The sequence below is a fragment of the Dromiciops gliroides genome, chromosome 1, assembly GCF_019393635.1.
Source record: "Dromiciops gliroides isolate mDroGli1 chromosome 1, mDroGli1.pri, whole genome shotgun sequence".
NCBI lineage: Eukaryota > Metazoa > Chordata > Mammalia > Microbiotheria > Microbiotheriidae > Dromiciops > Dromiciops gliroides.
In genome coordinates, this window is record NC_057861.1 from 710,122,526 (window position 1) to 710,139,362 (window position 16,837).

At 45.8% G+C, this 16,837-nt stretch overlaps 1 protein-coding gene and 1 long non-coding RNA gene across 4 annotated transcripts in view; one reads left to right on the top strand and one right to left on the bottom strand.

Moving 5' to 3' along the window:
* Nucleotides 1–9,677, bottom strand: part of TATDN2 (TatD DNase domain containing 2) — a 64,941-nt gene extending 55,264 nt beyond the window's left edge. For all 3 annotated transcript variants that reach the window (XR_006354101.1, XM_043976423.1, XM_043976424.1), the window contains exons 1-2: nt 8,871–9,677; nt 3,478–3,933 (exon numbers count right to left, since the gene is read on the bottom strand). Coding sequence is in view for 2 of the 3 variants with exons in the window: in XM_043976423.1 (XP_043832358.1) it covers nt 3,478–3,933; nt 8,871–9,329 (915 nt within the window). In the remaining variant the exon portion in view is untranslated. The remainder of the gene's footprint in view (nt 1–3,477; nt 3,934–8,870) is intronic.
* The window catches only part of LOC122735115, a 34,052-nt gene continuing 26,152 nt past the window's right edge, over nt 8,938–16,837 (top strand). The window contains exon 1 of the long non-coding RNA XR_006354102.1: nt 8,938–9,064. This is a non-coding gene — a long non-coding RNA (uncharacterized LOC122735115). The remainder of the gene's footprint in view (nt 9,065–16,837) is intronic.

Genomic DNA, 16,837 nt, shown 5'->3' on the forward strand with positions numbered 1-16,837 from the left:
AGGAAGAACACTGCATGCCTGGAGGCCAGCGGGTGAAACTGCCCTGAGTGGGGAGAGGAACCCCTTAGAGAAGGAATAGCAAGGAGTCCAGTGTCACTGGACTGAAGAGTCTGAGGGGAGAAGAGGAGAAAGATGGAAGAAGACTGGAAGGGTAGAGAGGGGCCAGCTTCTGAAGGGCTCTGAAAGCCAAACAGAGGATGTTATATTTGATACCGAAGGTGATAGGGAGCCACCAGCGTTTACTGAGTAGGTGGGGATATGGTCAGACCTGTGCTTTAGGAAGATCACTGACAACTGAATGGAGGGTGAACTGGAGTAGGGAGATTGTGGGGGGAGGGGAGACTGGCCAGCAGGCTGAGGTGATGAGGGCCAGCACCAGGATAAGAGCAGCGTCAGAGGAGAGAATGCAAGAGATGTTCGGGAAGTAAAACTGACATGGAGAATGAGAATGAAGAGTCATGGCTGTGACTGGAATGCTGGGAATGCTGGCAATGGTGGCACCTTTCACAGAAGTAGGAAAGTTGGGGAGAGAGAAAGAAGTTCTCAGAAATTGAGTTTAATTTGCTGAGCAGACATCCAGGAAGAGATTTCCAGCAGGCAGTTGGGTAAGTGGAACTGAAATTTAGGAAAGAGTTTAGATGAGGCAGAAATTGTTCAATAAGTAACAGCATATAGTATCTATCTCAAGCAACAATTCTCCAGAATCTTTTCTTTAAATGTACAAATACAACAAATAAGGTTAAATAAGTTGTTATGAATATTTCAACTTATTTCCTAATGACTTGGAGCAATCAATCAATAAACATTCATTAAGCACCCATGTGCCAAGCACTGTGCCAAAAGCAACACATTATTTCTTCTAGACATAATGATACCTCCCGTTGATCTAACCATAAGCACTTTTTACATGTTACCATATTTGAGCCTCACAACAACTATGTGAGAGAGAAGGGGCAGCTATTATCCCCATTTCACAGATTTAGAAACTGAGGTGAGGTGAAAATGATTTGTCACACAGCTTAAAGTGTCAGGGCTGGGGACCAAACCCAGGTTTTCTGACCTGAGGAAGTCAGAAAATTTTTCTACTATATCAAGCGGTCTCTAGTTATTAATAAACATAGCTACTTTCACTCTAGTTGGGTAGCTTGAGGAAGACTTAGAAATAGATTAAATGTTCACCTTTAACAGCAAGAAAGCTAAAAGACCAAACTTGAATCCCAGCAGCTAGATGCCTAATGTAGCACTAACTAGATATCTGTAGATGACTGGCCAGATATACTGAAAAGGGGACATCACCTGGAGTTCTAGTGCATGAGTGTAAGACTGCTAAAACCATCACTGTCTACACCAGTGGTGTCAAACTCAAATAGAAATGGAAGTCACATAAAGAACCCCAAGGGTTGCATATTGACTTAGTTTTAAAATGTAATTGTTGGGGGCAGCTAGGTGGCGCAGTGGATAAAGCACCAACCTTGGATTCAGGAAGACCTGAGTTCAAATATGACCTCAGACACTTGACATTTATTAGCTGTGTGACCCTGAGCAAGTCACTTAACCCTCATTGCCCCGCAAAAAAAAAAAACAAAAACAAAAACAAAAAATGTAATTGTTACCTGTGGTTTATTGTATTTTAGTTTATTTTGTTCAATATTTCCCAATTACACTTTCATCTGGTTCAGGCTGCCCTCCTGTTTAACACCTCTGGTGTACACTAATTGCCCCTACTTTCTCACCTCCTGCTCCTCAATTACAATATGGCTTCCCTACCACCATCTTAGAGTCATGACTGAATGAACCCAATGGCCTTTTCTCTGTCTCCATCCTTCGTGGCCTCTGTAGCATCTGACGCCTTTGATCACCCTTTCCCCTTCCAAATATTTTCTTCTTCTCTTCTTCTTGGGTTTTGACACTGCTCTTTCATGATTCCCCTATCTGTCTGCTGCATACTTAGTTTCTTTTTTTAGGATCACCTGTATCCTATCCCCTAAGTTGTGGGTATAACCCAAAGTTCTATCCTGGGCCTTCTTGTCTTCTCTCTCTATGATTGCATCACCTCCCGTGAGTTCAACTACCATCTCTATGCAGATAACCCACAACCCTCACCTCTCCCCAGTTCCAGTCTGGCCTCTCCAACTGCCTCCCACACATTCTCCACCCAAGTGTCCTGTAGGAATCCCAAACTCAACATGGCCAAAACAGAATTAATCTTCTTTCTACCAAACCCATCCCCCCCTCTTCCAATCCTCGTCTCCTCACTTCCCTCCTTCTATCAAGGGACCACCATTGTTCCTCATCTCGATTTGGAATCTAGAAATCACTCGGTTCTTCCCTCTCTTCCTCACTCTCCATAACCACTCAGGTGCCAAGTCTTGCTGATTCTAACTCTACCATATCTCTCGCATTTATTGCCTTTTCTCCACTCATACTACAACTACCACAATTCAAATCCTCATTGCCTGTAACACTGCAATTGCCTTCTAGCTAACTGGTCACCCTGTGCCCGACCTCTCCCCACTACTCCATCCTGTTCTCCACATAGCTGCCAAATCCCCATTCCTAAAAACCCTAGGTCTGACTGTGCCACTGTGCCACTGTGCCACTCAAGAAGCTTCACTGGCTCTTTCCTGTCTCAACGGCAAAATACAAATTGTTCTGTTTGGTATTTGCCATTTGGCTCATGTATCTCTCCAGATTTATTACATATTATTGCCCCCCGCCCCCCCGCCATGCACTCTATAGTCCAGCCAGATTGACCTATTTGTTCTACCCCATACAAGAGTACCCCCAGTCTTCCACAGAGAGGGCCCTCCTCCTATCTCATGCTTAGAATGCTCTCTCTACTCACCTGTGCCTCTCCAAACCCCTAGCTTCCTTCAAGTCTCAATTCAATCGTTCCCTCTCATACTAAGCCTTTCCTGATTCCCCAAACTGTTAGCCTCCCCTTTTCCAATAATAATAATAAAATCCACCCATACATACATATATACACACACATAAATATTTATGTGTGTATATATGTATATGTACATGTGTATATATATATATTTTTACATATACTGTGTGTGAATATATATACTCTGTGTGTGTATATATAGTTGTATTTATTTTGTATATCTTTTTTCTTTCTTTCTTTTTTTTTTTAGTGAGGCAATTGGGGTTAAGTGACTTGCCCAGGGTCACACATCTAGTAAGTGTCAAGCGTCTGAGGCCGGATTTGAACTCAGGTACTCCTGATTCCAGGGCCAGTGCTCTATCCACTGTACCACCTAGCTGCCCCTATTTTGTATATCTTTATATACAAAATGTGGCTGCCATCCCCTAATACCTTGCAGGTAAATACTATTTCACTGTTGTCTGTGTTGCTCTTGATGCCTAGGACACACCAGGACACTTCTTGAACTGAAGAGATCAGACTAAACACCCAGGTGCCGCCCAACCACAGAGCAGAAAAGGGAGCGCGCTGCGAGCCTTACTCACCCTCTGTCCTTCTGAGTGGGGCTCGATGCTTTTCTCAGTGACTGTCCTTGGGTTACCAGGTGGTTTTTCACGGGCATCGCCTCCAGAGCCCCTGACCGTCCTGATGCAGGTGAAATTTCCTCTGTCAGCTTCCTCTTCCTCTTGGCTGTTTTCTGGCAGGTGCTGCTGCTTTTCCGTAACAGGAAAGGAAACCAAGACGCTCTTCTTGCCAGGTTCTTCTCTGCTTGCAGGGCTGGAGTCTTGGTTTTCCTCTGGCTTCACAGTCTCTTTCTTTTTCTTTCTTGGTATGGATTTCCCCAGAATGCCCTGGAGGGCCTTCAGGTAGATCACTGTGGACCCCTGGTCCTTGACTTTCCTCTTCATTTTCTGGGTCATCCCTGCTTCCTCCATAGACTTACTTGGACTCTCAGCCTTAGCTGCAAACTCAGAGTTGGGGGATTCATCCTTGGGATCAACCTACACAGTAGAAGAAAAAATAAAATCTAAAATACATTCCAAGCATAAGAATTTACCTATGGTCACAGTCAGGATAGGAGCATAATAATTTGCTAGAATAATTTCTAAGAACGTAGATGTCCATAAGAATGTCGATGCACTGAACAGAGCAATGTACACCAGAGGTGTCAAACTTTCAGTCCCCAAAACTCCTGATTGTTGCAGGACCAGATTAAAATGTTATGGAGAAATGTTTAACATGATAAATTAAAATACAAGACAACATAGATAATGCTAACTTGTGGTTTTCTAAGTCAATATGCTGCCTACTGGGATCCATTTCTATTTGAGTTTAACACCACTGGTGTACAAGATCAAATGTTATTATGGCCAACATTATTTTTTTTTCCTCTTCTCTAAAAGAGATACCCCACACTGAAATGGAAGACAAAGACCGTAAAAGAAGGTAGAGGGAGCCAAGGGAAAGTGACAGGGGTTGGTAGTTCTTACTTTTTTCATCTAATAACCCTAAGGACTCCAACAACTGCACCTGACTTTATCTCCAATTGGAAAAACAAAACAAAACAACTCCTGTTCCTTTGGCATTTCCTTTTTTTAAAAAGTGTGTGTGTGAGGGGCAGCTAGGTGGCAGAGTGGTTAAAGCACAGGCCCTGGATTCAGGAGTACCTGAGTTCAAATCCAGCTTCAGATACTTGACACTTACTGGCTGTGTAACCCTGGGCAAGTCACTTAACCCTCATTGCCCCGCAAAAAAAAAAGATAAAAAGTGTGTGTGTGTATATACACACACACATAAAATAACATATAAAAACAACTTTAAATCATTTTTTTAAATTGAGCTTCAAATTCTCTACCTCCCTTTCTACCTTCTCCTATCCCTGAGACAGCAAGCAATTTGATGTAGATTATACATGTGCCGTCAAGAAAAACATATTTCCATATTAACCATGTTACAAAAGAAAAGAGACAAAAAAAAGCCTAAAAAAAATAAATAAGGTAAAAAAAGATATGCTTTGATTTGTATTCAAACTCCATCAATTCTTTCTCTGGAGGTGCACAGCATTTTTCATAAGTTCTTTTGAATCGTCTTAGATCACTGTATTGCTGAGAATCGCTAAGTCATTCACAATTGATCACTGTACAACATTGCTGTCATAGTGTACAATGTTCTCCTGGTTCTGCTCACTTCACTTTGCATCAGTTTGTGGTAAGGCTTTCCAAGTTTTTCTGAAATCATCCTGCTCATCGTTTCTTATAGCACAATAGTATTCCATTACAACCATCCACTATAACTTGTTTAGCCACTTCCCAGTTGATGGGCATCCCCTCAATTTCCAATTCTTTGGCACCACAAAAAGAGCTTTATACACACACACACATATATTTTGCAAATAGGTTCTTTTCCTTTTTCTTTGATCTTTTTGGGATACAGTCCTAGAGTACATAGTTTTATAACCTTTTGGGGTTCCAAATTGTTCTCCAGAATGGTTAGATCAGTTTACAATTCCACCAGCATCCTTGGCATCATCGAAACAAACACATTTTGATCATTTACCATCTGACTACGATTCTAGGCTCCACCAGAAGAAATATGAAAATAATAGGAAAGCAGGTGCCGTGCCTATTTAATTTTTAAGTTTTTTGATGGGATCTGTGAGTTCAGCTGCTTCCACACTAACAAACTCCTTGGTAGGGGATCTCCCTCCCTGATGCATATTAGCATCTTATCTGTACCTTATAACCATAGAGTTTCTAGGACACTTCGATGACCAGAACAATGTAAAGGGAAAGAACAGCCATAAAACAATGAAAAGTGAATGCTGCCAAATTCAAAGAATAAGCATGACTTCAAAGAAGAGATGCAAGAAAATGCTCCTACCTATCTCTCTGCAAAGGTAGGAAGAGTGCTATGAATGGGGTAATTCTCAGAGTTATGCTGTTAGCAGTTATGCTGATTTTTTCCCTCTAAATATTTTTTTCATCTTTAAAAATATTACTTGAATGAAATGACTCTCTGGGAAGAGAGTGAATACTGGAGGAAATTATGATGTTTTCAAAAAGACATCAATAACAACTCATTTTTTAAAAAGATTCATAAAATGATTTCCTTATAAGTATTATGTTAGCATGAATTCTTTAGTCCTGAAGGTAAATGCAAGTATCTGAGGGTCGGCTGAGAATCTGAGACAGCAAAAAGTCAGGTGTGCAGTGGATTGATGGCTAGGCTTAGAGTCAGGAAGTTGTTGTTCAGTTATATCCAGTTCTTTGTGACCTTATGGACCATAACACACCAATCCTGTCCATGAGGTTTTCTTGGCAGATACCAGAGTATCTCCAGCTCATTTTACAGATGAGGAAACTGAGGCAAACAGGGTTAAATGACTTGCCCAGGGTCACACAAGCTAATAAGTGTCTGAGGCCGGATTTCAACTCAGGAAGACAAGGCTTCCTGACTCCAAGCCTGGCACTCTATCTGCTTCACCACCCAGCTGTCCCTACTATATGCTGAGTGCTAGATACCAAAAAAGGCAAAAGATAGGCCCTGACCTCAAGAAGCTCACTATCCAATGGGGTCAAGACATCACAGGACAAATAGCAACCTAGAGGGGTAAGATGACACAAAAAAACATGCTGAAGGAGGGAGAGGAAGAGGAGGGCACCTTGTGAGGTACATGTTTTAGGCAGATCCAGGAGACTTGACAAGAAGAGTCTATGATGAATCCATTAATGGCTCAAAAGGTGCCCCTTCCGGGCACCTGAGACTGAAGGAAATCACTGGGATCACCTAAATCTGATCACACAGGGACCACCTTAAGAAGGTGGGAGTGATCGAAGTGGGGTAGCAGTAACGGCTCATTAGCCAGCTGAAGAATTTTCCAGCCTGGCCTTTCATTATCTTGATTCCCTGCTTGTTCCCACTTTTTGTGGCAAAGGCCAACCTAGTGGGTGGCCACGAGGTCAGGTTGCTGAGATAGGAAGGGATCCCCAATGGGATGGGATTAACCAAATCCTTCAGGCCCTAATAATTTTAAATTGAGCAGCTCCAGCAAACCACAGGGAGGTGGAAGAGCAAGGAATGAATAGGGATTATCCACCCCCAGGGCTCATGCCAAAGATTTGTATTATCTGCATTATCAAACAAGAGAAGCAATCACAATTAAATCCACTCCCCACCCTCTCTAATCAGAGATAGGAAGGACCCAAGGAGCCTATTAATAGCCTAAACCTGTGATGTCAAACTTCACTAGAAATGGGGGATCCATGCTGACAGCATTATGACTTAATTTTAAAATGTAATATTATGTGTTTTATTACATTTTTTACTTATTTTGTTAAATGTTTCCTTCTGATGGGGGCAACTAGATGGCACAGTGGATAGAGCAGTGGCTTTGAAGATGGGAGGACCAGAGTTCAAATCTCACCTCAGACACTTGCTATCTGTGTGACCCTGGGCAAGTCACTTACCCCCCAATTGCCTAAAACATCTGGAATCATCTCCAGTCACCCTGATAGCTTGCCACTGGACCCAGATGGCTCTGAAGGAGAGAGTGAAGCTGCTGACTTTTCACAGCCCTCCCTCACTTAAATCCAACATGCAAGTCATGATATCACCCTGATGTCCTGGTCCTCTTTGGGAATAAAGAACAAACAACAAATATTGCCTGATCATATTTTATTTCTGGTTCAGGCCATACTTGGGAGTATAAAGGGCTGCATGAGGCCTCAGGGCTTGGACTTAGAGACTTTGGGCCTAAACTATTAAACTTTACAACAGCCTTGTCAGGTAGGTAGTAAAATCAAGATGGTAGTATTACTCTATACTGTCCCATCCAGACCAGAAGGTTACACTTCTATACTTTGAGGTCCCTAATCCTGTGTAAACTTTATGTAATATTAGCTAGTATTTATAAAGCATTTTAAGGTTTGCAAAGCACTTTACAAATATTACTTCATTTTATCCTTGCAAGAACCCTGGGAGGTAGGAGCTATTATTATTATTGATGATGATGTTGTTGTTCCTAACTTTACAGATTTGTAAACTGAGGCAGAAAGAAGTTAAAAGACTTGCCCAGGGTCACATCTACTTGATGCCAGATCAGAACTGACAGGTTCCTGATTCTAGGCCCAGCACTCTGTCACTAGATGCCTCACTAGAAAAAAAAGCTAAGAAAGCAAAATGCTATTAAGCAATACCTTACAAATATTTATATTTTTTTTACCATCTTTCTTTCCCCTTGAACATGGTTTGTACTTGTTTTGGGGTGTGGTTTTTTTTTTTTGGTTGCAGGGCAATAAGGGTTAAGTGACTTGCCCAGGGTTACACAGCTAGTGAGTGTCAAGTGTCTGAGGTAGAATTTGAACTCAGGTCGTCCTGAATCCAGGGCCGGTGCTTTATCCACCGTGCCACCTAGCTGCCCCCTACAATACCTTACAAATAAACACCTAGTGCTGCCCCTCCCCACCTCTTTCTCCAGCCCAATTCATCTCAAACAAGCCCACTGTCCAATTTGTAGCAGCCTTCAGGCCCATCTTTCCCGCTTGTTGAAGTACCCAAACTTCCCTGAAAGGTAAAGCAGATAAGTCGTTATCTTGTCCATGTATTGTGCTGGTTCAGACTCCTCAAAGTCTGACCCTACAAGACAGAGATCAGAAGCCGAATTACTTTGTCTCCAGAGTAATTCCAGTCTCTCTGTCTCAGAGGCAGCCAAGTGGCCCTCAAACCCAGCCTGGGGAGCTTTCTGGCTGCGTGACCCTGGCCAAGTCATTCGCCTCTGCGTCAGTTTCCTCAAGGGGCACCACCTCCCGGGGCTGTCACGAAGATCAAAGGAGCTGATGCTCTCCCCCCACGCCCCCAGGAAGCAGATCCTGGTCTCTGCCGGGCTCCCGGGGCCGCCGGGGGGAGGGGCGCGTTTTCCAGCCTCCCCTCGGTCACTTACCTTGGGGTGGGGAGCTGCGTCCCTTAAAGTGCACATTTCTCGGACGGAGGGGCTGCCGGGTGGGGAGGAGCTTTCTAGGGGGGAGAGAAGGCCTTCCGTCCTCTGGAGGAGCGGGGTGCGGCTGCTAGTGCCGCCCGCACCTGGGGAATCAGAACAGCCGAGTTGGCGAGCAGGACCGGAGCCCTTCCAGCCCGGTGAATATCTGGGGGTCCCCTCTTGCTCGCCGCGGGCCTCCGGGCGCGGGGGCCTGCGGGGCCCTCCCCCAGGGGTAGGTCGGCTGGAGCCGGGAGGAGGGGAAGGCTGGGCATCGGAAGAGGCTGGGGAAGCCCGGGAGGCGGCGGAGGAGGAGGAGCAGGGGGCGGCCGCGGCCTCGGGCTCCCCGCGGCTGCGCTTGTTGGGGTAGCCATCCGAGCCGCTGCCCCATTGGCACTTGACCTTGCGTAGCCGGTCGGACGCCATGGGCACCTGCAACTTTAACGGGGGACCAACAGGTTATCCCCGGCCCAGGCCCGGAAGCCGCGCAGGCGCGACCCCCGCCCCGCGGCCGCGGCGCGGGCCCGGGCTGCGGGAGCCGGCGGGGAGCGGCGTGGAGCCTGACTCAGCAAGGCCGGGGAGCCTGCGGACGAGCCGTGAGGCAGGGCCCCGCCTCCCTCAGCCCGGCCTCCGGCCGCCCGCGCCGCCGTCAGGGCCCCACGCGCCCGGGCCCGCGCACAGCCAGGCCGAGGCTGTGCATCCACGCCCCCCTAGGCCGCGCAGCGAGCGCGCTCGGTCCATCCCCGTGCTCCTGCTCCGGCTCTCCTTCCTCCCTCCTCCCTCCTCCCTCCTCTCCTCCTCCCCCGCCTCCTCCCTCCTCTCCTCTCCTCCCTCCGCTCCCCTCCGCCGCCCCCCTCCCCGCTCCCCTCCGCCGCCCCCCTCCCCCCGCGCTCACAGGCTCCGCAGCCCGGGCCCCACAAAACAAACCTACTCGGGCCCTCGGGCCTGCCCCAGATTCGGCCCAGAGGGGCGGGACCCACGAGGAGGCGAGGGAAGCTGGCCCGATGATTGGCTGCCCCGGGGAAAGTCCGCCGCCTAGGGAGCCGGGGCGGGGAGGGTAGCTGGAGGATCCCGGGGGGCCCAGGAGCTGTCCAGGACATGCCTTGGCGGGAACCGTGTCGGGCGCCGGGGAGCCTTCCGTAGTAGGCCCGGCTGCCTCCTTCCCCGCGCTCCGCCACTGCATCCGATGCCCCACCCCCCACCCCAGCCCCCCCCCCTCCTGGGAAGACACCCAGTGTCTGGGAAGGCACTTATGAAGCGCCTGCTGTGTACCGCAGCTCCAGAGGAAATAAACGCCCGTCCTCAAAGAGCTTGCATTCTAGAAAGAAACCCCCTGAATTTATAGAGGGGGAAACAAGACCCACATAAGTGAAAAGACATGGGATCACAGGGCTAGGGAGTTGTGGAGCTGGGCTTTGAACCTGGATCCTGAGTCCCAAGTCCAGTCCTCACTGCATCATAATGTACTTAATAACTGTTTGTTAAATTTGGGGGGTTATTTTTTGGTTTTGTTTTTTTTTTTTGATGGGGCAATGAGGGTTAAGTTACTTGCCCAGGGTCACACAGCTAGTGTTAAATGTCTGAGGTCAAATTTGAACTCAGGTCCTTCTGAATCCAGGGCTGGTGCTTTATCCACTGCGCCACCTAGCTGCCCCCACTGTTTGTTCAATTTAATGTATGGAGTGAGCCTAAAGTCACCAAGGGGTCTGATGTCTTTTTTTGGGGGGAGGAAGGGGAAATGAGGGTTAAGTGACTTGCCCAGGTTCACACAGCTAGTAAGTCTCAAGTGTCTGAATCCTGATTTGAACTCAGCTCCTCCTGAATCCAGGGCCAATGATCTATCCTTAATAACATCTTGAAAATTATTTTTATTTATTTCATATAGACTCTCTCTCTCTCTCTCTCTACACACACACACACACACACACACACACACACACATACATAGTCCCATATAGACCATATGTGATGCTATGGTATTGTAAATTAAAAACAAAAAATAAAGGATTTATTCAATATTGAAACCCCTTGGTGACTTCATGACTTTCGGCCCACCCTATATGTTTTGACAGGAGCCTTCTGGAGGCAGTTCCTCAGGCTGGATTGACACCTCTTACTTCAGATTTTATAAGATCTTCTATCGCACTTCCCTTCCCTCATTAGCCTTCTTAAGCCAGTGAAGATGGGTTTATATGTAGTTTTACCTGATGGAAATGATTCTTTATGTGAGAATCATTGTTCTTAGAATTGTTGGTAGATTCAAAATCAGGCAATAAACATTTAGCATTTACTGTGTGTCAGGCACTGGGCAAAGTGCAGGAGGAACAAAGAAAAAGCTGAAAAAGCCCCTGCCCTCAAGGAGCTTGCATTCTTTTTTTCTTTTTTTTGTTTTTGCAGGACAGTGGGGGTTAAGTGACTTGCCCAGGGTCACACAGCTAGTGAGTGTCAAGTGTCTGAGGCCGGATTTGAACTCAGGTACTCCTGAATCCAGGGCCAGTGCTCTATCCACTGCGCCACCTAGCTGCCCCCTAGGAGCTTACATTCTAACATTCATAAAAAATATACCCAAGGTAACATTAGGGGGGAGATGGGAAAAGCCTTCTGTAGAAGGTGGCATCTGAGTAGAATCTTAAAGAAAACCATGGATGCTAAGAGGCAGAGGTGACCAAGGAGAGTATTTCAGGCAGGGGTGTCCAAAGGGACAGAGATTGGAGATGTACCATTTGTTGTGTGTAGGGAATAGCAAATAGGTCTGTGACTGGAAAGGTAGAAGCCGGGTTATGAAGAACTTTACATGCCTAAAAGAGGAGTTTATATTGATCAGAGAGGTAAAAGATAGCCAGCCACTGGGATTCACTGAGCAGGGGGTGATGTGATCAAACCTATACATTAGGAAAACCACTTTGCAAACTATGAGGAATGAATTGGAGTGTGAGAGAGACCTTGAGACAGGGGGACCAATTAAGTCTATACTCCCCAAAGAAAGAGGAAAAAAGATCTAAATGTACAATATAAGTATAGCAGTTCTTTTCATAGTAGCCAAAACTCAGGGGAGAATGGCTAACAAATTTAGCTTAAAAAATTGTGAAATATGAACATAATGCAATTATGTTCCCTTACTGGGGCTCAGGAAAGAAACTTGAATAATAGAATCTGCGTGAGTAAGCTGCAAAGAAATGCTCACCGAACCCATGGGAGCTGATGAGATCACCAAGTAAGATAATATAGAAGAAAAAGGAGAAGGCCTAGGACAGAGTCTTAGGATACACCTACAATTAGTAGGCATGCCTTGGATGAAAAACCGTTATGGGAGGATTATGGGCCCCGGTTACCCCAAAAGTCATCTGGGGAGGTCAAGGAACTTTTTCCTTGAAACCTCAGGAATTTTCCCTTGAAATCAAGTAGGCCTCTCCTTGAGCTCAATCAAGGACAAACACACCCAAAAGAGATAAGCAGCACCAGATTGAACTGAGCATGCTCCAGGACCACCACCCCACATTCCAGTCCTCCTGAGCACCTGGATGAGGTAATCCTGTTGGCAGTGACTACACCAGGAGAAGACCACCTGGAACCGCCACCAGCAGACTGCTCGGACCCACCAGGATAGAGTTAACGCCCAACACCAGATTGCTCACTATGGGTCATCACCTACCTCAGCCTACCACCAGGGCACCCCCAGCCCATCACCCAATAATGAACATTCTTACCCGTGCCATCTGAACCCTATAATAGAGTGCTCCCCAAGCTAGTTGGGGAAGAAAGCATTTTGTTTCTCCAAAACCTTCCGCCCTGAGGCAGCTAGGTGGTGCAGTGGATAGAGCACTGGCCCTGAATTCAGGAGGATCTGAGTTCAAATCCAGCCTCAGACACTTGACATGTTCTAGCTGTGTGACCCTGGGCAAGTCACTTAACTCCCATTGCCCCCACAAAAAAAAAAAGTGCTATATAGAATTACACACTCTTGCACACAAAAGCAGTTAGAATAAGATGGTAGTTTATTTAGGGGCAAGGGAAGGGGGGGGGGGGAGGGAAACCATGAAAGAAATCCTTGGACTTCACATGGGGAGAGAGGCATGGAACAAAGCACATGGCTCTGAGGTACCAATCTCCTCGAGCAGGAGACTGGCAGGTACTTTTATAGAGGACTGATGGTGGGGGGAGGGGTGACCATTTGACTGTTGAAAGTTCCATTAGTGAGGGAGGACCATCCCCCACTGGTGATGGCTAGAGGAATTGGGTGAGGAGTGAAGGACCATCCCCCACTGGTGGTGGCTAGAGGAATTGGGTGAGGAGTGGAGGACCATCCCTCACTGGTAGTGACTAGAAGAATTGGGTGAGGGGTGGCTATGGATCTCTCAAACCATCTCTCTCTTCTGGACACAAAGGCCACAGCCACACCCAAAGTTATCTCCCCAGGGATAAGGGAGATCAGAATGAAGGGTGGAGGTCCCAAAGCTAGCACTGTCAGATCTGACTCCACTTATCTCTCCAGGTGTATCTGTCCTCTGGTTTAGTTTCTCAAGGAGAAGATTCCTCGATGTACCCCAGAGAACTTCTAGGGTACTTTGGGCCCACAACAGATATGTGATTCGATCTCTTATTTTACAGATGAGGAAACTCACTCGGGTTCAGTGATTTGCCAGTCACAAAGGTAGTATGCATCAGAGATGAAATTTGAACCCAAATATTCCAACCCCAAAGCCAGGGCTCTTTCCACTGTTTTAGGTTGAGCAAATAGAGTAGTTTTTTTGTCTGAATTTATGTGTTTGATGCTGGTGCTAGGAAACAACATCAGTCAATCAATCATTCAAGATTTATTAAGCACCTATTAAGGGCCGTGCACTTCAATAAGCATTAGAGATACAAAAAGAGGTAAGGGACAGTCCCTGCTCTCATAAACCTTACAATCTGATGGGGGAGACAATATACAGACAAATATATACAAAGCAAGCTATATATAGGATAAATGGAAAATAACTAACAGAGTGAAGGCACTAAAATTAAAAGGGTTTAAGAAAGGCTTCCACTAAAACATGGGATCCCCTCGCTTTGAGCATGTATTTTGGCCAGGGACAAACCTTGTTGTTTCCCTCCATTTGTAAAACGTAATCTTCATGAAGCATCCTTTGCAACTGAGTGTGTGTTTTGCATTAAAGCCCCTGTCTGGATTTCTTTTATTTTTGTTAATTGTTGCACCATCAAGTCCTACCCCACCGGGCTACCGAGGCAGAATTCTCAGTTATGTAAATATCAGTTGAACAGGAAATTCCTTCTTCCTGGTTTTAAATACAGCCTCTATGTTGGTAATCACTCCAAGAGGGGGTACAGTCTTCAAACTGTCTTATCAAAATAGAATCTCCAGTATTTATTAACGTTCGTTGAACCAGCAGTAGACACAAATTCATACAATATGTGGGATTTATCTGTGTATTAGGTCAGCCAATGTTACTTCCTTGGGCTCTTTTGGGACAGTTTAGTTTCATTTTCCCATAAATACCCAGCAAGCCAATGATGCTTTGTTGGAAGGCAATATGTTTATCCGCCAGACACACTCAGAGTGTGATACTGTTTACAGTATCATTCCACAGTCCCCCCACTGGCCTCTGGGAGGGGGAAGGGAAGGGATACTTGAGATAACTATGACAATGTAAGAAACAGAAAACATCAAGTTGTTATAGGGCCTAGCACCCCAGAAGTTCTCTGGGGTACATCAAAGAACCTTCTCGTTGAGAAACTAAACCAAAGGACAGACACACCTAAAGAGGTAAGTGGAACCGGATCTGGACTGATCTAGCTCTGGGACCACCACCCTTCATTCCAGTCTCCCCCACCCCTGGGGAGATAAATTTGGGTGTGGCTGCTGCCTTTGTGTGGGGAGGAGAAGAGAGATGGCTAGAGAGATCCTCAGCCACTCCTCACCCAACTCCCCCAGCCACCACCAGTGGGGGATGGTCCTCCCTCAATAGGGGAACTTTCCACAGTCAGATGATCACCTCATGGACCACCATCAGTCCTCTATAAAAGTATCTGCCTGGGGGCAGCTAGGTGGCACAGTAGATAGAGCACCAGCCCTGGAATCAGGAGTACCTAAATTCAAATCCAGCCTCAGACACTTAACACTTACTAGCTATGTGACCCTGGGCAAGTCACTTAACCCCAACTGCCTCACTAAAAAAAAAAAAAAAGTATCTGCCTGTTTCCTGCTCGAGGAGATTGGTATCTCAGAGCCACGCTCTGTGCCATGCCTTCTCCCCATGAGAAGTCTAAGGATTTCTCTTGTGGTTTCCCTTCCCCAGCCCCTAAATAAACTACAATCTTATTCTATTGGATTTGTGTGCAAGAGGGTGTAATTATTTTTTTTTTTTTAGTGAGGCAATTGGGGTTAAGTGACTTACCCAGGGTCACACAGCTAGTAAGTATTAAATGTCTGAGGTCGGATTCGAACTCAGGTACTCCTGAATCCAGGGCCGGTGCTTTACCACTGCGCCATCTAGCTGCCCCGGGTGTAATCCTTTAATGAGGAATTCCTAAGGACCCCAAACCCCTACCCCCTACCCTATTTTCCCCATAACAAAGTAAAACTTATTTTCAAAAAAGAAAGAAAGAAACGAACTTCAAGCCTCCAGTTGTGCCCCTAAAACCCTGAGGGGCAAGATGGAGCCTTTTCTAAAACTTTCATATGAGAAAGGGAGTTGGCATAAGGACTTCTGCTGCATCTGTTTCCCCAGCATCTGCCACACTGCCTGGCTCATACTAGGCTTAATAAACACATTTTATTGATAGATTAATTGTTCTATTTGGCATCCCCCCCCCAAAAAAAAAAAAAGGCGTAGCTGAAAGCTACAGCTCGAAGGTACAGAGTCAAATTTAGGCTTGATATAGGAAACACTTCCTAACAAGTTCTAATGTGGAATGTAATGCCTCAGGAAGTACTGGGTTCTGCTTCATTGAAGGTCTTCAAAGGCTGGATGACCACTCGTTGGCAATGTTGTAAAAGGGATTCTTCTTCGGGTAGGATTTGGGCCAGATAAATTCTGAGGTCCCTTCCAACCCTGAAGTCCTACAATTCCATGACTCCACAAACATTTATTCAGCATATACTATATGGCAACTTTATGTTAAGACTCAGGCAGGGTTCCCCACCCTCTATGATGGGACCTAGTGGAATCTAGAAACTAATCAGAGTACTTACAAATGCAGAGGTGAGGACAACCTTGGGTTTTTCCCAGGTTTCCAGATGAAGGCTAAAAATCACATGAAGGGAGAAGGGAAGAAAATCACAGAAAATAATCCAGGTCCTTCCTAACTAATGCCCTGGAATAAAGGTAGTGCATAGTTCCTGTGTGTGTGTGTGTGTGTGTGTGTGTGTGTGTGTGTGTGTGTGTGTGTGTGTATCTGTCTGTCTCTCTGTCTCTCTGTCTGTCTTGTCTCCTTAACTAAGCAGAAAACTCCTTGAGAGTATACATAGTACTATAGTGTCTTGTGCTCCATATATGTGATGGCTGAATAAATGAATCTGAGTTTAAATGGATAAACAAGGGGAACTGAAAGAATCACTTCTCCCTCTTCAAAGGAAAGCCCCACCCCCTGCTAAACCCTAAATCCTCTGATGATTGAGTGTAGTTGCCAAAGGTCAACTGTGAGGAAAACAGAAGGGGAATTTGTAATGTTTTCAAATCTCATCACCCCCTTCTTCCACTCCCTGTGCCTTTGTGGTAGCTTGGCACAGAGATTTGTAGTCTGCCTCCTACTCTAAGTCACAGGATCACATATTGAAAGCTGGAAGGGGCAAGAAGAACAAAACAAGCATTTATTAAGCACTTATTGTGTGCCAGACACTGTGCTAAGTGCTTTACCAGTATTATCTCATTTGATCCCGTGAGGGCCAAAATTTGATATACGGAGCATTAATTGGGTGACTTGCCAAAAATATT